The 21,296-nt window shown below is 46.4% G+C and overlaps 1 protein-coding gene across 1 annotated transcript in view; it reads right to left on the bottom strand.

Moving 5' to 3' along the window:
- LOC134092671 (uncharacterized) overlaps nt 1-15,595 on the bottom strand; it is a 45,448-nt gene extending 29,853 nt beyond the window's left edge. Inside the window, exon 1 of the mRNA XM_062545698.1 lies at nt 15,572-15,595. Within this exon, the coding sequence (XP_062401682.1) occupies nt 15,572-15,595 (24 nt within the window). The remainder of the gene's footprint in view (nt 1-15,571) is intronic.
- Nucleotides 15,596-21,296: the final 5,701 nt, after the last annotated feature.

The raw sequence follows: 21,296 nt of genomic DNA, 5'->3' as shown, positions 1-21,296 counted from the left end.
GGAGGGCATGACTGAAGTCCGAGTGCTGACCGGTGCCGAGCTGGGCACCTCAGAGCTTGCAGAAGTGCTCGGTTGGACTGTTGTTTGCTTGGACGTCTCTGTGACTTGGGCGGAGGTTGTGGCTGCCGTTGAAGAAATGCCGGTGGTCCCGGTGGTGGCAGTTGAAGCAGTTGACCCCGCGGAGGTGAAAGCTGTACTTTCAGTTGGCTCGCCTGTCGTCTGAGTGGAAGACGTCGGCTCTTGCGTGACCGTCGTCACCCGGGTGGAGGGCATGACTGAAGTCTGAGTGCTGACCGGTGCCGAGCTGGGCACCTCAGAGCTTGCAGAAGTGCTCGGTTGGAATGTTGTTTGCTTGGACGTCTCTGTGACTTGGGCGGAGGTTGTGGCTGCCGTTGAAGAAATGCCGGTGGTCCCCGTGGTGGCAGTTGAAGCAGTTGACCCCGCGGAGGTGACAGCTGTACTTTCGGTTGGCTCGCCTGTCGTCTGAGTGGAAGACGTCGGCTCTTGCGTGACCGTCGTCACCCGAGTGGAGGGCATGACTGAAGTCTGAGTGCTGACCGGTGCCGAGCTTGGCACCTCAGAGCTTGCAGAAGTGCTCGGTTGGACTGTTGTCGGCTTGGACGTCTCTGTGGCCTCTGGTGTGGAGGAGGAAGCTGTACTTTCAGTTGGCTCGCCTGTCGACCGAGAGGAAGAAGTTGGCTCTTGTGTGGCCGTCGTCAGCCGGGTGGAGGGCATGACTGAAGTCCGAGTGCTGACCGGTGCCGAGCTGGGCACCTCAGAGCTTGCAGAAGTGCCTGGTTGGTCTGTTGTTTGCTTGGACGTCTCTGTGACTTGGGCGGAGGTTGTGGCTGCCGTTGAAGAAATGCCGGTGGTCCCCGTGGTGGCAGTTGAAGCAGTTGACCCCGCGGAGGTGAAAGCTGTACTTTCAGTTGGCTCGCCTGTCGTCTGAGTGGAAGACGTCGGCTCTTGCGTGACCGTCGTCACCCGGGTGGAGGGCATGACTGAAGTCTGAGTGCTGACCGGTGCCGAGCTTGGCACCTCAGAGCTTGCAGAAGTGCTCGGTTGGACTGTTGTCGGCTTGGACGTCTCTGTGGCCTCTGGTGTGGAGGAGGAAGCTGTACTTTCAGTTGGCTCGCCTGTCGACCGAGAGGAAGAAGTTGGCTCTTGTGTGGCCGTCGTCAGCCGGGTGGAGGGCATGACTGAAGTCCGAGTGCTGACCGGTGCCGAGCTGGGCACCTCAGAGCTTGCAGAAGTGCCTGGTTGGTCTGTTGTTTGCTTGGACGTCTCTGTGACTTGGGCGGAGGTTGTGGCTGCCGTTGAAGAAATGCCGGTGGTCCCCGTGGTGGCAGTTGAAGCAGTTGACCCCGCGGAGGTGAAAGCTGTACTTTCAGTTGGCTCGCCTGTCGTCTGAGTGGAAGACGTCGGCTCTTGCGTGACCGTCGTCACCCGGGTGGAGGGCATGACTGAAGTCTGAGTGCTGACCGGTGCCGAGCTTGGCACCTCAGAGCTTGCAGAAGTGCTCGGTTGGACTGTTGTCGGCTTGGACGTCTCTGTGGCCTCTGGTGTGGAGGAGGAAGCTGTACTTTCAGTTGGCTCGCCTGTCGACCGAGAGGAAGAAGTTGGCTCTTGTGTGGCCGTCGTCAGCCGGGTGGAGGGCATGACTGAAGTCCGAGTGCTGACCGGTGCCGAGCTGGGCACCTCAGAGCTTGCAGAAGTGCCTGGTTGGTCTGTTGTTTGCTTGGACGTCTCTGTGACTTGGGCGGAGGTTGTGGCTGCCGTTGAAGAAATGCCGGTGGTCCCCGTGGTGGCAGTTGAAGCAGTTGACCCCGCGGAGGTGAAAGCTGTACTTTCAGTTGGCTCGCCTGTCGTCTGAGTGGAAGACGTCGGCTCTTGCGTGACCGTCGTCACCCGGGTGGAGGGCATGACTGAAGTCTGAGTGCTGACCGGTGCCGAGCTTGGCACCTCAGAGCTTGCAGAAGTGCTCGGTTGGACTGTTGTCGGCTTGGACGTCTCTGTGGCCTCTGGTGTGGAGGAGGAAGCTGTACTTTCAGTTGGCTCGCCTGTCGACCGAGAGGAAGAAGTTGGCTCTTGTGTGGCCATCGTCAGCCGGGTGGAGGGCATGACTGAAGTCCGAGTGCTGACCGGTGCCGAGCTGGGCACCTCAGAGCTTGCAGAAGTGCTCGGTTGGACTGTTGTTTGCTTGGACGTCTCTGTGACTTGGGCGGAGGTTGTGGCTGCCGTTGAAGAAATGCCGGTGGTCCCCGTGGTGGCAGTTGAAGCAGTTGACCCCGCGGAGGTGAAAGCTGTACTTTCAGTTGGCTCGCCTGTCGTCTGAGTGGAAGACGTCGGCTCTTGCGTGACCGTCGTCACCCGGGTGGAGGGCATGACTGAAGTCTGAGTGCTGACCGGTGCCGAGCTTGGCACCTCAGAGCTTGCAGAAGTGCTCGGTTGGACTGTTGTCGGCTTGGACGTCTCTGTGGCCTCTGGTGTGGAGGAGGAAGCTGTACTTTCAGTTGGCTCGCCTGTCGACCGAGAGGAAGAAGTTGGCTCTTGTGTGGCCGTCGTCAGCCGGGTGGAGGGCATGACTGAAGTCCGAGTGCTGACCGGTGCCGAGCTGGGCACCTCAGAGCTTGCAGAAGTGCTCGGTTGGAATGTTGTTTGCTTGGACGTCTCTGTGACTTGGGCGGAGGTTGTGGCTGCCGTTGAAGAAATGCCGGTGGTCCCGGTGGTGGCAGTTGAAGCAGTTGACCCCGCGGAGGTGACAGCTGTACTTTCAGTTGGCTCGCCTGTCGTCTGAGTGGAAGACGTCGGCTCTTGCGTGACCGTCGTCACCCGGGTGGAGGGCATGACTGAAGTCTGAGTGCTGACCGGTGCCGAGCTGGGCACCTCAGAGCTTGCAGAAGTGCTCGGTTGGACTGTTGTTTGCTTGGACGTCTCTGTGACTTGGGCGGAGGTTGTGGCTGCCGTTGAAGAAATGCCGGTGGTCCCCGTGGTGGCAGTTGAAGCAGTTGACCCCGCGGAGGTGAAAGCTGTACTTTCAGTTGGCTCGCCTGCCGTCTGAGTGGAAGACGTCGGCTCTTGCGTGACCTTCGTCACCCGGGTGGAGGGCATGACTGAAGTCTGAGTGCTGACCGGTGCCGAGCTTGGCACCTCAGAGCTTGCAGAAGTGCTCGGTTGGACTGTTGTCGGCTTGGACGTCTCTGTGGCCTCTGGTGTGGAGAAGGAAGCTGTACTTTCAGTTGGCTCGCCTGTCGACCGAGAGGAAGAAGTTGGCTCTTGTGTGGCCGTCGTCAGCCGGGTGGAGGGCATGACTGAAGTCCGAGTGCTGACCGGTGCCGAGCTTGGCACCTCAGAGCTTGCAGAAGTGCTCGGTTGGACTGTTGTCGGCTTGGACGTCTCTGTGGCCTCTGGTGTGGAGGAGGAAGCTGTACTTTCAGTTGGCTCGCCTGTCGACCGAGAGGAAGAAGTTGGCTCTTGTGTGGCCGTCGTCAGCCGGGTGGAGGGCATGACTGAAGTCCGAGTGCTGACCGGTGCCGAGCTGGGCACCTCAGAGCTTGCAGAAGTGCTCGGTTGGAATGTTGTTTGCTTGGACGTCTCTGTGACTTGGGCGGAGGTTGTGGCTGCCGTTGAAGAAATGCCGGTGGTCCCCGTGGTGGCAGTTGAAGCAGTTGACCCCGCGGAGATGACAGCTGTACTTTCAGTTGGCTCGCCTGTCGTCTGAGTGGAAGACGTCGGCTCTTGCGTGACCGTCGTCACCCGGGTGGAGGGCATGACTGAAGTCTGAGTGCTGACCGGTGCCGAGCTGGGCACCTCAGAGCTTGCAGAAGTGCTCGGTTGGACTGTTGTTTGCTTGGACGTCTCTGTGATTTGGGCGGAGGTTGTGGCTGCCGTTGAAGAAATGCCGGTGGTCCCCGTGGTGGCAGTTGAAGCAGTTGACCCCGCGGAGGTGAAAGCTGTACTTTCAGTTGGCTCGCCTGCCGTCTGAGTGGAAGACGTCGGCTCTTGCGTGACCGTCGTCACCCGGGTGGAGGGCATGACTGAAGTCTGAGTGCTGACCGGTGCCGAGCTTGGCACCTCAGAGCTTGCAGAAGTGCTCGGTTGGACTGTTGTCGGCTTGGACGTCTCTGTGGCCTCTGGTGTGGAGGAGGAAGCTGTACTTTCAGTTGGCTCGCCTGTCGACCGAGAGGAAGAAGTTGGCTCTTGTGTGGCCGTCGTCAGCCGGGTGGAGGGCATGACTGAAGTCCGAGTGCTGACCGGTGCCGAGCTGGGCACCTCAGAGCTTGCAGAAGTGCTCGGTTGGTCTGTTGTTTGCTTGGACGTCTCTGTGACTTGGGCGGAGGTTGTGGCTGCCGTTGAAGAAATGCCGGTGGTCCCCGTGGTGGCAGTTGAAGCAGTTGACCCCGCGGAGGTGAAAGCTGTACTTTCAGTTGGCTCGCCTGTCGTCTGAGTGGAAGACGTCGGCTCTTGCGTGACCGTCGTCACCCGGGTGGAGGGCATGACTGAAGTCTGAGTGCTGACCGGTGCCGAGCTTGGCACCTCAGAGCTTGCAGAAGTGCTCGGTTGGACTGTTGTCGGCTTGGACGTCTCTGTGGCCTCTGGTGTGGAGGAGGAAGCTGTACTTTCAGTTGGCTCGCCTGTCGACCGAGAGGAAGAAGTTGGCTCTTTTGTGGCCGTCGTCAGCCGGGTGGAGGGCATGACTGAAGTCCGAGTGCTGACCGGTGCCGAGCTGGGCACCTCAGAGCTTGCAGAAGTGCTCGGTTGGACTGTTGTTTGCTTGGACGTCTCTGTGACTTGGGCGGAGGTTGTGGCTGCCGTTGAAGAAATGCCGGTGGTCCCCGTGGTGGCAGTTGAAGCAGTTGACCCCGCGGAGGTGAAAGCTGTACTTTCAGTTGGCTCGCCTGTCGTCTGAGTGGAAGACGTCGGCTCTTGCGTGACCGTCGTCACCCGGGTGGAGGGCATGACTGAAGTCTGAGTGCTGACCGGTGCCGAGCTTGGCACCTCAGAGCTTGCAGAAGTGCTCGGTTGGACTGTTGTCGGCTTGGACGTCTCTGTGGCCTCTGGTGTGGAGGAGGAAGCTGTACTTTCAGTTGGCTCGCCTGTCGACCGAGAGGAAGAAGTTGGCTCTTTTGTGGCCGTCGTCAGCCGGGTGGAGGGCATGACTGAAGTCCGAGTGCTGACCGGTGCCGAGCTGGGCACCTCAGAGCTTGCAGAAGTGCTCGGTTGGACTGTTGTTTGCTTGGACGTCTCTGTGACTTGGGCGGAGGTTGTGGCTGCCGTTGAAGAAATGCCGGTGGTCCCCATGGTGGCAGTTGAAGCAGTTGACCCCGCGGAGGTGAAAGCTGTACTTTCAGTTGGCTCGCCTGTCGTCTGAGTGGAAGATGTCGGCTCTTGCGTGACCGTCGTCACCCGGGTGGAGGGCATGACTGAAGTCTGAGTGCTGACCGGTGCCGAGCTTGGCACCTCAGAGCTTGCAGAAGTGCTCGGTTGGACTGTTGTCGGCTTGGACGTCTCTGTGGCCTCTGGTGCGGAGGTGAAAGCTGTACTTTCAGTTGGCTCGCCTGTCGTCTGAGTGGAAGACGTCGGCTCTTGCGTGACCGTCGTCACCCGGGTGGAGGGCATGATTGAAGTCTGAGTGCTGACCGGTTCCGAGCTTGGCACCTCAGAGCTTGCAGAAGTGCTCGGTTGGACTGTTGTCGGCTTGGACGTCTCTGTGGCCTCTGGTGTGGAGGAGGAAGCTGTACTTTCAGTTGGCTCGCCTGTCGACCGAGAGGAAGAAGTTGGCTCTTGTGTGGCCGTCGTCAGCCGGGTGGAGGGCATGACTGAAGTCCGAGTGCTGACCGGTGCCGAGCTGGGCACCTCAGAGCTTGCAGAAGTGCTCGGTTGGACTGTTGTTTGCTTGGACGTCTCTGTGACTTGGGCGGAGGTTGTGGCTGCCGTTGAAGAAATGCCGGTGGTCCCCGTGGTGGCAGTTGAAGCAGTTGACCCCGCGGAGGTGAAAGCTGTACTTTCAGTTGGCTCGCCTGTCGTCTGAGTGGAAGACGTCGGCTCTTGCGTGACCGTCGTCACCCGGGTGGAGGGCATGACTGAAGTCTGAGTGCTGACCGGTGCCGAGCTGGGCACCTCAGAGCTTGCAGAAGTGCTCGGTTGGACTGTTGTTTGCTTGGACGTCTCTGTGACTTGGGCGGAGGTTGTGGCTGCCGTTGAAGAAATGCCGGTGGTCCCCGTGGTGGCAGTTGAAGCAGTTGACCCCGAGGAGGTGAAAGCTGTACTTTCAGTTGGCTCGCCTGCCGTCTGAGTGGAAGACGTCGGCTCTTGCGTGACCCTCGTCACCCGGGTGGAGGGCATGACTGAAGTCTGAGTGCTGACCGGTGCCGAGCTTGGCACCTCAGAGCTTGCAGAAGTGCTCGGTTGGACTGTTGTGGGCTTGGACGTCTCTGTGGCCTCTGGTGTGGAGGAGAAAGCTGTACTTTCAGTTGGCTCGCCTGTCGACCGAGAGGAAGAATTTGGCTCTTGTGTGGCCGTCGTCAGCCGGGTGGAGGGCATGACTGAAGTCCGAGTGCTGACCGGTGCCGAGCTGGGCACCTCAGAGCTTGCAGAAGTTTTCGGTTGGTCTGTTGTTTGCTTGGACGTCTCTGTGACTTGGGCGGAGGTTGTGGCTGCCGTTGAAGAAATGCTGGTGGTCCCCGTGGTGGCAGTTGAAGCAGTTGACCCCGCGGAGGTGAAAGCTGTACTTTCAGTTGGCTCGCCTGTCGTCTGAGTGGAAGACGTCGGCTCTTGCGTGACCGTCGTCATCCGGGTGGAGGGCATGACTGAAGTCTGAGTGCTGACCGGTGCCGAGCTTGGCACCTCAGAGCTTGCAGAAGTGCTCGGTTGGACTGTTGTCGGCTTGGACGTCTCTGTGGCCTCTGGTGTGGAGGAGGAAGCTGTACTTTCAGTTGGCTCGCCTGTCGACCGAGAGGAAGAAGTTGGCTCTTGTGTGGCCGTCGTCAGCCGGGTGGAGGGCATGACTGAAGTCCGAGTGCTGACCGGTGCCGAGCTGGGCACCTCAGAGCTTGCAGAAGTGCTCGGTTGGTCTGTTGTTTGCTTGGACGTCTCTGTGACTTGGGCGGAGGTTGTGGCTGCCGTTGAAGAAATGCTGGTGGTCCCCGTGGTGGCAGTTGAAGCAGTTGACCCCGCGGAGGTGAAAGCTGTACTTTCAGTTGGCTCGCCTGTCGTCTGAGTGGAAGACGTCGGCTCTTGCGTGACCGTCGTCATCCGGGTGGAGGGCATGACTGAAGTCTGAGTGCTGACCGGTGCCGAGCTTGGCACCTCAGAGCTTGCAGAAGTGCTCGGTTGGACTGTTGTCGGCTTGGACGTCTCTGTGGCCTCTGGTGTGGAGGAGGAAGCTGTACTTTCAGTTGGCTCGCCTGTCGACCGAGAGGAAGAAGTTGGCTCTTGTGTGGCCGTCGTCAGCCGGGTGGAGGGCATGACTGAAGTCCGAGTGCTGACCGGTGCCGAGCTGGGCACCTCAGAGCTTGCAAAAGTGCTTGGTTGGACTGTTGTTTGCTTGGACGTCTCTGTGACTTGGGCGGAGGTTGTGGTTGCCGTTGAAGAAATGCCGGTGGTCCCCGTGGTGGCAGTTGAAGCAGTTGACCCCGCGGAGGTGAAAGCTGTACTTTCAGTTGGCTCGCCTGTCGTCTGAGTGGAAGACGTCGGCTCTTGCGTGACCGTCGTCACCCGGGTGGAGGGCATGACTGAAGCCTGAGTTCTGACCGGTGCCGAGCTTGGCACCTCAGAGCTTGCAGAAGTGCTCGGTTGGACTGTTGTCGGCTTGGACGTCTCTGTGGCCTCTGGTGTGGAGGAGGAAGCTGTACTTTCAGTTGGCTCGCCTGTCGACCGACAGGAAGAAGTTGGCTCTTGTGTGGCCGTCGTCAGCCGGGTGGAGGGCATGACTGAAGTCCGAGTGCTGACCGGTGCCGAGCTGGGCACCTCAGAGCTTGCAGAAGTGCTCGGTTGGACTGTTGTTTGCTTGGACGTCTCTGTGACTTGGGCGGAGGTTGTGGCTGCCGTTGAAGAAATGCCGGTGGTCCCCGTGGTGGCATTTGAAGCAGTTGACCCCGCGGAGGTGAAAGCTGTACTTTCAGTTGGCTCGCCTGTCGTCTGAGTGGAAGACGTCGGCTCTTGCGTGACCGTCGTCACCCGGGTGGAGGGCATGACTGAAGTCTGAGTGCTGACCGGTGCCGAGCTTGGCACCTCAGAGCTTGCAGAAGTGCTCGGTTGGACTGTTGTTGGCTTTCCAGTTGTTGCTGTTGTGGTGGCATCCGAAGTCCTGCTTGGTTGAGTTGATGTTGTAAAATCTTGTCTGACACTTTTGAAATCAGTTGAATTCATTGTGGATCGAAATTTTCTGAGTTTATTTGTCATATTTGCAATCAAATATTCTGTATCAGTTGTCTTGTCAGTGGTTGTCAATGTCTCTACTGACGAGATGTTTCGCTCTATATTTTCAGCTCCTGTTGAGGAAGAATATCTCATCTCAGTTCAACTTTCAATTGATTGTTTAAAAATCACAATATATCCACATCATGCATGCTAACTGTTCTCTTATTTACCAAAATAGATGTAGATGCGCTATATCACGTTGCTATTTTTGTGTTATAACAGTTTATTTTAGCTTTTGTGGGGTGGAGTAGCCTTGATGCCTCGAGGAGGGATGTTGAGAGGCACCCTCTGTGTCTATCTTTCTCCCCGCAGGTAATTGCTGGAGTGGGTGTGGCTACGGCATTCCCATTACCAACAGGTGTAAAAAGGGTACTCCGTGCACCCCTGGAGGGGGGCTGGGCAGCTAATTGGGCCTCTGAGGTCCTTCGGACAGCTGCTGTTGTTTCTCTGTTGTACATTCATGCCATCATATCTCAGTACACATTCGCTACATACACCCTTGCTCATACATACTCATTACTGCCGAAGATAATGTCTTGTTTCCATTTATTTATTCAATAAATTTGTTAAACCTTGGTCCTTTTAAGGTTTGTCCTCCTTCGTTTGGTTATGGCCTTTGAGCCAGGCTATAACGCCATGCATATGCTATCTACTGTATCTATCTATCTGTCTATCTACAGTATCTGTCTATCTATCTATCTATCTATCTATCTATCTATCTATCTATCAATCCATAGCCTATGTCATCAAAATCAGGGGCAGCGCAATATTGAACAGAATATTGTTGGGTAAAACTGGATGAGCGACTTATTATTTGAAATTGCTTATAGTGACTGCAAACATTGTACATGCTGATAGCTAGGTGTGTCCATGTGACTTAGTGCAGGCCTACCTATTGTGATTGCGTCTTTATAGGGAAATGGATTATTAAATGTTAAAAATGGTATTTACCTTCAAGACTTGTAAGGAATGTTACTGTTGTGACTCTTTGTGATATTTTCCAAAGAAATCCATTAGCTTACAGTATACTCTGTTCTGGTGTCCATTATTGCTAAGAGGTGGAAGCTCGACTTCCTCAGGTGTTGTACTGCCACTCTTTGACCACTAGGTGGATCTGAACATTACTTTAGGCATTCGTTTTTTTTTTTTTTTTTTTTTTAAATAGTAATAAGAAAAAGACAAATTCACTATATTGCATTTTCACATTCAAGAAGTAAAAAATCTTGACACATTTTATGAAGCCCTGTTGGTACAGTATTGCCTAATTTTGTCTTATAATTCAGAAATATGTCTAAGAAGACTTACAAGGCAAAGTGTTCTTACTGAGCCATTTGTGGTCATGGCAATAAATAACATAATACCATCAGGTTGCCATATGCCTTTGATATCAACATCTTACAAGACTGCAGGCTGTTAGGTAACAACACAATATTATAAACATTCTAAAAGCAATATCACTGAACAATGGCTGATCTGATGTTTCATGACAGGAGGTGCATGCTAATGTGCTTGCTAAAATTCCCCTGAATAAAGTATCGATCTATCAATCTATCAATCTATCTATCTATCTATCTATCTATCTACAGTATCTATCTATCTATCTATCTTCCTGACATGCTGTCTGATATGGTCATGCTAGGCTTATTCAACAAGTTTCTAAGATGGATGATGAATGAGGCAGAATAAATCAATATTGCATAGAGTGAATCATTTTTTAAAACACTATGCCTCACTATCTACCTTATTAACCTGCTGTTATGATAAGGGGCTCTCCGTTCACTTGATGATTCCCAAATGTTCCAATATAATTATTTTTGCCATCATTCTCAAATGTATGCTGTGTTGGATAGGGACAAGGGCTAACATGCAGCAGCCAGAAAAGTTGTGGATTCAATTCCTGGTTGTCCCTGTTATGCCTTAATGACAATAATGATGAATCCAAATGAATAAGTAAATAACCACAGCATGATATGTCCCTGTTTTATCCATATATTATTATGGATGTTGTATTAAAAGATGATGGTGACAAATGATTTGTACTTAATTCATTGAATCAGATCAGAGGAGTGCATTTAACCAGTTTATGTTTATCCTTAGTCGAAATACAGTGCCTATCAACTTTAGCTGAGACATTGCAAGGAAAACTTTAGACTAAAGCTGTTTCTGTTAGAACTGTGAAAATGATTGTATGTTTGTTTCATATTTTACATTTCAAATCTCATCAAAATAGTCCGCAGCACCCCTAGACCGCATGCTCCCACTTCAACAAGCCCAGGTTTAATCATGGTATGATAATAGTAATAATAATAATAATAACAACAATAATAATGAACATCAGCCATTTGCTTTGATTAAATAAGATTGAATGAGTAACCTGCAGGTACCTCCACACCCACAATCAGGTCTACAACCCCTGGCAAAAAATATGGAATCACCAGTCTTGGAGGATGTTAATCCAGTTGTTTAATTTTTTAGAAAAAAGCCAGATCACAGACATGACACAAAACTAAGTTCATTTGAAATGGCAACTTTCTGGCTTTAGGAAACATTAAAGGAAATCAAGAAAAAAAAAAAATAATCAGTAACAGTTGCTTGTTTTAGACCAGCCAGAGGGGAAAAAAATATGGAATCACTCAATTCCAAGGAAAAAAATATGGAATCATGAAAAACAAATTGACAAAAGAACACTTCAACGCACCACTAGTACTTTGTTGCACCACCTCTGGCTTTTATAACAGCTTACAGTCTCTGAGGCATGGACTTAATGAGTGACAATCAGTACTCTTAATCAATCTGGCTCCAACTTTCTCTGATTCCAGTTGCCAGATCAGTTTTGCAGGTTTGAGCCTTGGGATGCAGCATTTTCTTCAAATTCTACTACAGATTTTCAATTGGATTGAGCATTATCGAAGATGTAACGATCGCCGTCTCCCCAATGCCTTTACCTGACATGCAGCCCCATATCATCCAACGACTGAGGAAATGTGCATGTTTTCTTCAGGCAGTTGTCTTCATAAATCTCATTGGAATGTGGATATAACTAGATGAAAGTCATATTCAGTGATGAATCGCGTTTCTGCAATGGGCAAGGTGATGATGCTGGAACTTTTGTTTGGTGCCATTTCATTGAGATTAATGAGGACAACTGCCTGGAAAAAACAAGGTCATTGATGATATGGGGCTGCATGTCAGGTAAAGGCATTGGGGAGATGGCGATTGTTACATCTTCAATAATGCTTATATTATTATTTATTATATAAAGTTTATATTGACATTTTGGACACTTTTCTTATCTAATCAATTGAAAGGATGTTTGGGGATGATTACATCATTTTTCACGATGATAATGCATCTTGTCATAAAGCAAAAACTGTTGAATTCCTTGAAGAAAGACACATAAGGTCAATGTCATGGCCTGCAAATAGTCTGGATCTCAATCCAATTGAAAATCTGTAGTAGAATTAAAGAAAATGGTGCATCCCAAGGCTTCAACCTGCAAAACTGATCTGACAACTGGAATCAGAGAAAGTTGGAGCCAGATTGATGAAGAGTACTGATTGTCACTCATTAAGTCCATGCCTCAGAGACTGTAAGCTGTTATAAAAGCCAGAGGTGGTGCAACAAAGTACTAGTGGTGCGTTGAAGTGTTCTTTTGTCAATTTGTTTTTCATGATTCCATATTTTTTTCCTTGGAATTGAGTGATTCCATATTTTTTTCCCCTCTGGCTGGTCGAAAACAAGCAACTGTTACTGATTAACTAATTTTTTTCTTGATTTCCTTTAATGTTTCCTAAAGCCAGAAAGTTGCCATTTCAAATGAACTTAGTTTTGTGTCATGTCTGTGATCTGGCATTTTTCTAAAAAATAAAACAACTGGATTAACATCCTCCAAGACTGGTGATTCCATATTTTTTGCCAGGGGTTGTAATATCTCCAAAATGTGTGTTGCTGTAACCCAAAAGAAATATATCTCTGCCTGCCACTTGGAAATTTGCTGGCTTCCTTGGATCCGAGTCATAGAAATTCCAATCAATGCCAAATGGCAATCTTACTTCAAAATGCAATGCCATTCTTACCTGTATCTGTTGCTGCAGAAGCCATCATCACAATAAATAATATCAAATGAGTCCTGAGTTCTGTGACAGTCTTCATCTTACTGTCTACCTCTGACAGGCTCCAAGACACAACTTAATGTGGCTTTGAAATCTTGACTATTGAGTGATGATATCCGTTGCTTGAACACACCAACACTTTAAGTGATGTCCAACTGAAATCAACTTGAAAATGTTTTCAAAATCTTTTGTCTCAAAGCTGATACGTCCTCCATCTTCACGCTCTTAATTCTATAGTGATGTGTGGCATAAGGAGAAGAGTTGATGTACTGTAGTCCACACCTTGAGCAAATGTAGTTATCGGAACGAGCACACCGGGGGTATATAGCAGTCTTCTGATGTCTCAGTTTAGTGGCTTGCTATTTGCTATCCCTTAAGCCTTGACTCATGATTTTCTGCTTAAGGAGATGATAGCATTGATGACAATAAACATGAACGAATGTATCTAGCCATATTCACAAGGGCTGCATGAGGTGAGAGCACGAGGCTGGCCACACCTACTCACATGTCTAGCGGATAGGTAACCAACCACTCCCACCCCAACCCACCCACTTAACTCCACACAAAAACACACATACACCTTAATCCAAAATGTCTTTATTGGAGACAGCCTGATTAAAGTGTTCAAAGTACAACTATTGGGAACTATATCACATCACTATCACTTTTGATTTATTGATTCTTCTCATGTATTTCTGTGGACTCTGATCATGTATTAGTAATGCATACTAAGAGATTACATTTGCCTTAATGAAGATGAACTAAGTGCATTAATGCTGGGTGAATTAGTGTAGTGGATGAAGACCTGGGCTATAGCATGTAGTAGCCTAGCCAAAAAAAGTTGTGGGTTTGATTCCTGGCTGCCACCGTTTTGTGCCTAAGCACAACCTTTACCCTGAGTGTCAAGGAGGTTATGTTTTCATCGGGGTTTGTTTGTTGGTTGGTTTGTTTGTCTGTCCGTCTGTTTGTTCGCAAGATAACTCTAAAAGTTATGGATGGATTTCAATGAAATTTTCCTTGGCGGACGTTTGTGCTCTCTGAGTTGCTTTTCTAGTTAACATAAGTCCCTTTGGATTAAAGTGTTAGCCAAATAACTGAATATGTATCAAGGTCCCAGGTCATTTAAGCAACTGGAATAACAATACATTTCACAGATAGCCTCACTGATTTCTCTAATGTAAAACAGAGACACAGTTTGGCATGGTTTGAAATGGGTCTGATTTACCATTACAGCTGATAGATTAGTCTACAATGGTGGTGCTTGACTCGTATTGGCTTTCATTTCAATTTAGTAAGTTGAATTTAGGAAAATACTCTGATGGACCTAGAAAGGCAAGAGGCAACCATATACAGGCTATGCCAACTGTTTAAAGACAGACATGCCAGATTTAAAACGGTGTTGATATCTCAAAATCTTTAGGAACAGGAAGGGTTCAGATACAAAAGCCTCTAAATCCGTCTGACCACTTTTCTTTTAAATGAGCATTTTGTATGAGGCTCCTATAGGGATTTGCCTACAAATCAATATTTCAGACCAGGAAGAGAATGATATTTAGTGAGTTTTGAAGCTAAATTATTGAGTTAACTTATATGTGAAGAGCATTCACTCACCATCATTATCTAATTTTTGACAAAAGTGGATTTAGAGGCTTTTGCATCTGAACTCAAACATGCCAAAGTAGAGAAGATAATAAAACTACAACAGAAGATAATAAAACTACAACAGTGGGCTTAATCAGAACTGCGTTCCTCGCTGGACTCGGGACAGCCGGTATCCACACTGGACAGCGCTACACAGCGCGGGGACTCAGGACTGGACAGCACTGGAGAGCATGGGGGCGGGATTGGATGGCGTTAGGGAGTATGTGGCAGGCACTAGCGGAAACGGTAGTGTACACAAAAAAAAATACTCACTGTAAGTACAGCACTTGAGTTGATGTCATTGCTTTCCACTATTGGCAACACTAATTTGTTGGACACTGGACAGGCGTTTGAGAATAACCTTGAGAATGTAGTGGCTTTGGAGGGAAGCATTCTATAGAATAGGGTCAGAAAAAGCAAACCACACAAGTGGTTCCTGGCCTATGAGATTCCTATCATGTGTGTGTGTGTGTTTGTGTGTTAATATGTGTGAGTGTGTGTGTGTGTGTGTGTGTGTGTGTGTGTGTGTGTGTGTGTGTGTGTGTGTGTGTGTGTGTGTGTGTGTGTGTGTTCATGTGTTCATGTGTGTGTGTTCATTTGTGTGTTTGTGTCTGTGTGGAAGGCAGGAATGCTTTGGCCATCTCTTCTGGGAACGAGGGGAGAGGCACTGCTTTATTTAGAGAGGGTCGTGATGTTTCTATCCTGTAGCATGTTGCCCTTTGATCCTATTATGTGGCTTCATTTGAATTTACTTTGCTGTTAACAGCATGTGGGTTGTGCATAGGAATGTGCTGCTCTGCCTGTTGCCAGTAGCTCTGACACTGTTCCGTTCTGTCGACATGCCTTTAATGTTTACCTTCTATTAATAAGTATGATGACATATTGAAACATATTTAAACGACATAATAATTGGGTCAGACTTTACATTATGTCCTTGTTAGACTGTTGGCTCATTGATTAGAGGTGTGCTTCCTGTGCCCTGACAAAGCTGAAAGCGTTGACTAGCGTTCATGGGAAAATTATTGGAAATCTTAGTCACTTTTAAACATGATGCTAGCAGGCGAGATGCTACTAGTCTAATCCGATTCAATGATCTATGCTAGGCTGAAGCTAAAAGTTGTATCACCAGACTCACAGAATGGCTGGATGAACGGGAAAAAGGTAAATATCAATTGTTTTGCTCAAGGGGAGGTGGAAAATGAGCTCATTTCCAAAAATGGCAGAATATCCCTTTAAAGTTGTGTTTATGGCCTTGCAACCCACTGCAGACTGTATGGTGGGATGGAGTCAAGCTCAGGTCATTCAGCAAGGCTTTAGCACTCCTAACCAGTTTTCCCCTCTTTCTTTGTAGGTTCAACACATTTTCATATCACAGTCAACAATAAGCAGGATCTTACCTGGGCAAACTTCTTATACTTCATGTTAGGATATCTTCCAATTTGGACTTCAATAACTATACTGTGAATGAGCTCATGCCCGCTTGTTTTCAAGCACTTAAATGTAGCCTACTTCAGCACTTACCTGGACACTAGTTATATTGATTGGAAATTAATGTACAGAAACCTAGCTAAAGGTCCTTAACTCAGTGATTTACTCACACTTCAAACACCACACTTAAGTGCCTAACTGTCATCTCGCTCTCAGGTGAAGTGACTTTTGTCAGTGACTTACAGTATATGCAGGCTCATTATCTGACAAAGAGAAGCGGGTAAAAGTTAGCAGCGGGTTTGATATTCGCTGGATATTCGTTTTTGAAAGACATTTTCTCATTCTGATTGCTGACATTTTCTCATTCTGATTGCTGTAGTAGTTGCCAATGGTAGTCTGCTACTTACTACTGGTAAAGTTTTGCTGATATCTGACATTATGGTGAAACAGTACACATTTAAAGTTTTATAATAGGCACCAAAAATTTGCAAAAACATATTTTCTCATTCTGATTGCTGTAGTAGTTGCCAATGGTAGTCTGCTACTTACTACAGGTGAGGTTTTGCTGATATCTGACATTATGGTGACACAATACGCATTTAAATGTTTAAAAAAAGCTCCAAAAATCAATACATATATATTTTCTCATTCTGATTGCTGTAGTCTTTGCCAATGGTAGTCTGCTACTTACTACAGGTGAGGTTTTACTGATACCTGCCATTGTGGTGACACATTACGCATTTAAATGTTTAAAATATGCACCAAAAATCAAGAAATATTAAAAATGCACCAAAAATCAATGAATATATATTTTCTCATTCTTATTACTGTAGTAGTTGGCAATGGTAGTCTGCTACTTACTACAGGTAAAGTTTTGCTGATATCTGACATTATGGTGAAACAGTACACATTTAAATGTTTAAAATATGCACCAGAAATCAATAAATATATATTTTCTCATTCTTATTGCTGTAGTAGTTGGCAATGGTAGTCTACTACTTACTACAGGTAAAGTTTTGCTGATATCTGACATTATGGTGAAACAGTACACATTTAAAGTTTTAGAATAGGCACCAAAAATTTGCAAAAATATATTTTCTCATTCTGATTGCTGTAGTAGTTGCCATTGGTAGTCTGCTACTTACTACAGGTCAAGTTTTGCTGATATCTGACATTATGGTGAAACAGTATGCATCTAAATGTTTAAAATTATCCTCATAAATCAACAAAAAGCTATTTTCCCATTCTGATTGCTGTAGTAGTTGCCAGTGGTAGTCTGCTACTTACTACAGGTCAAGTTTTGCTGATATCTGACATTATGGTGAAACAGTACGCATTTAAATGTTCAAAATATGCACCAAAAATTTGCAAAGTTATATTTTCTCATTGTGATTGCTGTAGTAGTTGCCATTGGTAGTCTGCTACTTACTACAGGTCAAGTTTTGCTGATATCTGACATTATGGTGAAACAGTATGCATCTAAATGTTTAAAATTATCCTCATAAATCAACAAAAAGCTATTTTCCCATTCTGATTGTTGTAGTAGTTGCCAGTGGTAGTCTGCTACTTACTACAGGTCAAGTTTTGCTGATATCTGACATTATGGTGAAACAGTACGCATTTAAATGTTTAAAATATGCACCAAAAATTTGCAAAAATATATTTTCTCATTGTGATTGCTGTAGTAGTTGCCAGTGGTAGTCTGCTACTTACTACAGGTCAAGTTTTGCTGATATCTGACATTATGGTGAAACAGTATGCATTTAAATGTTTAAAATATGCACCAAAAATTTGCAAAAATATATTTTCTCATTGTGATTGCTATAGTAGTTACCATTGGTAGTCTGCTACTTACTACAGGTCAAGTTTTGCTGATATCTGACATTATGGTGAAACAGTACGCATTTAAATGTTTAAAATATGCACCAAAAATTTGCAAAAATATATTTTCTCATTCTGATTGCTGTAGTAGTTGCCAATGGTAGTCTGCTACTTACTACAGGTGAGGTTTTGCTGATACCTGCCATTGTGGTGACACAGTATGCATTTAAATGTTTAAAATATGCACCAAAAATCAATAAATATATATGTTCTCATTCTGATTGCTGTAGTAGTTGCCATTGGTAGTCTGCTACTTACTACAGGTGAGGTTTTGCTGATACCTGCCATTGTGGTGACAGTGACACAGTATGCATTTAAATGTTTAAAATATTCACCATAAATCAACAAAAAGCTATTTTCTCATTCTGATTGCTGTAGTAGTTGCCAATGGCAGCCTTCTACTTACTACAGGTAAAGTTTTGCTGATATCTGACATTATGGTGAAACAGTACGCATTTAAATGTTTAAAATATGCACCAAAAATCAACAGAAAGCTATTTTCTCATTCTGATTGCAGTAGTACTTGACAATGGTAGGCTGCTACTTACTACTACTATCCAAGAGTAATACGTGTGTACCAACACAGTTGCATGTAACAGCTGCACTCCTACACCTTTGTAACTTGACCTGTAGAAGGTAGCAGACTACCAATGGCAACTACTACAGCAATCAGAATGAGAAAATATATTTTTGCAATTTTTTGGTGCCTATTATAAAACTTTAAATGTGTACTGTTTCACCATAATGTCAGATATCAGCAAAACTTGACCTGTAGTAAGTAGCAGACTATCACTGGCAACTACTACAGCAATCAGAATGGGAAAATAGCTTTTTGTTGATTTATGATGATAATTTTAAACATTTAAATGCATACTGTTTCACCATAATGTCAGATATCAGCAAAACTTGACCTGTAGTAAGTAGCAGACTACCAATGGCAACTACTACAGCAATCAGAATGAGTAAATATATATTTATTGATTTTTGGTGCATATTTTAAACATTTAAATGCGTACTGTTTCACCATAATGTCAGATATCAGCAAAACTTGACCTGTAGTAAGTAGCAGACTACCAATGGCAACTACTACAGCAATCAGAATGAGAAAATGTATTTTTGCAAATTTTTGGTGCCTATTATAAAACTTTAAATGTGTACTGTTTCACCATAATGTCAGATATCAGCAAAACTTTACCTGTAGTAAGTAACAGACTACCATTGGCAACTACTACAGCAATCAGAAAGAGAAAATGTCAGCAATCAGAATGAGAAAATGTCTTTCAAAAACGAATATCCAGCGAATATCAAACCCGCTGCTAACTTTTACCCGCTACAAAGAGATAACAAAAAAGCGAGGTTTCTCAGGATGGCTGATAAAGGCTTTAAGGACCTTCTCTTTGAAAAACATGTCTCCCTTGTGAAGTATGGATTGTAGCTACTTGTATTATTTTAAGTAATGACAGTCCGCCATGTGTTGTATGTTCATCATTTGTCGTATGTCAATTTTACTATTATTATTTTAACTTCCTCAGGTGCCATAGTTACATGTGCACTCTTACCGGAAACCAGCAGAGTCTTGATCAGTTGAGGAGGTGGGTTGCTCTTGGAGACACCAGCCCTCCATGGACTGCTCCCTTTCCTTTTGTTCTACTTCACCGCTGGGCTTGTTTGTCTTCACTGTATACAGGATTGCTACAGATCGATGACCCGTGCCCTCTCCCCTCCATAACCAATGCTGCTGTGTCATAGCTGCAGTAAGTATGGCAAAGTACGGCAAGAGCAGATTGTTAAGTTAAATGTATACCAATGATGCATGCAATGATGATTTTTTTATTACCTGTATTTGAACCACATCGTTTATGCGTACTGTTTTGTTGAACTTTAATGTACGGTACATGATTGTAGGCTTATTTATTGAATTGTATTGAATATTATATTGTCATATCATGACAGTAAACGTGAACTTGAGTTGCATTTTCTGCATTTTCATGGAGCTGTATTTTCTTTCACTGCCCCCCTCCCCTGTTCCCTCCCACCAAAATGAGTTTTCTTTAGCTACTGCTGGCAATGTAGGGTGGCAGGGCTTGGAGATGTATAGTCATGACTGGGATGAAATGCACTCAGACAACACTAATGATGATTAACAGAGCCTTATGATGGAGCCGTTTTTTTCTGAATTATATAAGGTATATGAAAAAGGAAGATTTTTTCCTTCTTTCTTTTCTTTTGAGTCAATAACTGTCAACTGCTAGTGGGAAAGGAGTGGGATGATCTAGTGTTTGGAAGCCCTTAATCTCTCCTTGCACCCTTAGTCAAGTGGTTTGTGATGGCAGTTCTGTTAATCATACAGCTTCCCTACCTAGCAAAGAGGGTGTAACAGTTCAAGTTGGACGGTCTCTGTTGACTGCACTACTATAAATACCCTTCTTTCTGTACAAAAAAACCCCATGGAGAAGTGACGGTGATCACTTGAACTGTGGTGGTGGAGGCCCTTGACTTTTACACAAGACTCCACACCTTTGTTTTAACAGCATACTTTCCCATTTCAGAACAGTCTACACCCAGCAAAAAATAAACTTACCACTGACACCCTTTACAGTAAATCAATAGTGAATCTCAGTGTTCATCAGAATGGGTGTGGCTGGAAAACGTGGTGGTGTTGAGCCAACTGCTTTTGCGTCACATGTCACAACTACCAAGGATTACCATGACAATAACACAAGGCACAGCTAATAAACCATAAAACTGAGAGTGAGTAAACCAAGGAGAGATAATTGACTGTAATTAAAAGATGCTGTATAGATTGGGTGATTGGGTGTGGAGACGTCCAAAGGACATACAGTGTGAGCCTGATACCTCTGCACTTGGTTTACATTATGGCATGCAACTGTGTTTGTCCCAATGGTTTCTATTTAGCTAAACACCATCCCAAGACAAAGTGCACTCAGCCAGATGACAATGGTGCCGACATTTAAGGGCAGTTAATTCCTCACTTAGCCTTTGAACAAGATCATGTAATAGATCGTTTTATGCAAATGTTTTAAACATTTCAGCTTTATTACAGCTCTGAGTCAGTTTAGGGATACCTATGATGCTGGCTTAAAAAGTTATCAGACTTACTTTGATGGTAGCTTAAGTTATCACCTCTTATCTAAGTCACTTTCATATGTTGTAATTACAAGATAAAAATCTGCATTAGTTATACGCAATAATGCCAAGTGTTTGTCCACAGAACACTTAACATCTGATGCCAAGTGCCAGGCAAGTCCAAAAGAAAACACATTTAAAACAGTCACTCTTTACTTTCCCTTACAGAACAGGTTAAAAGTGCTATTTAATATTTTTCTTTTTAATCTATTTAGTACTGTTTTTAGTACAGCTTTCTATAGTATTTGCCTTCAATTTTTATACCAGGCAGAGGGTTCAAATGCTTAATTTGTTTCACTTTGGCTAATATTGCATGACATGGTTGTGACGTGAGTGTCTGGAGTAATCTGACTGACCTTGGCTCTTTTTGTCCCAAATGTGACACAGGTTGGGAAGGAGAGGGAACAATGAGTGCCGGCCAGCCAGGCAGCCTCCGTCATAGCTCCTGGCCAGGCAGCCTCTGTCATAGCTCCTGCAGGCAGCCTCTGTATTAGCTCCTGGCCAGGCAACCTCTTTAGCTCCTGGCCGCAGTCAGGCAACTACAAGCTCCTGTTCAGTAGCTCTGCTCTGCAAGATCGAGAAACAGATTGGCAGGCAGAAATGGAGAGGGCCGTAACAATGACCAGATATAGTGTTGTTAATTATAATTGCAGTTATTTTTCCCAT

The sequence above is a fragment of the Sardina pilchardus genome, chromosome 9 (genome assembly GCF_963854185.1).
Source record: "Sardina pilchardus chromosome 9, fSarPil1.1, whole genome shotgun sequence".
Taxonomy (NCBI): domain Eukaryota; kingdom Metazoa; phylum Chordata; class Actinopteri; order Clupeiformes; family Clupeidae; genus Sardina; species Sardina pilchardus.
The sequence above is the reverse complement of the archived record's forward strand: the minus strand, read 5'-3'. Positions and strand labels throughout refer to the sequence as shown.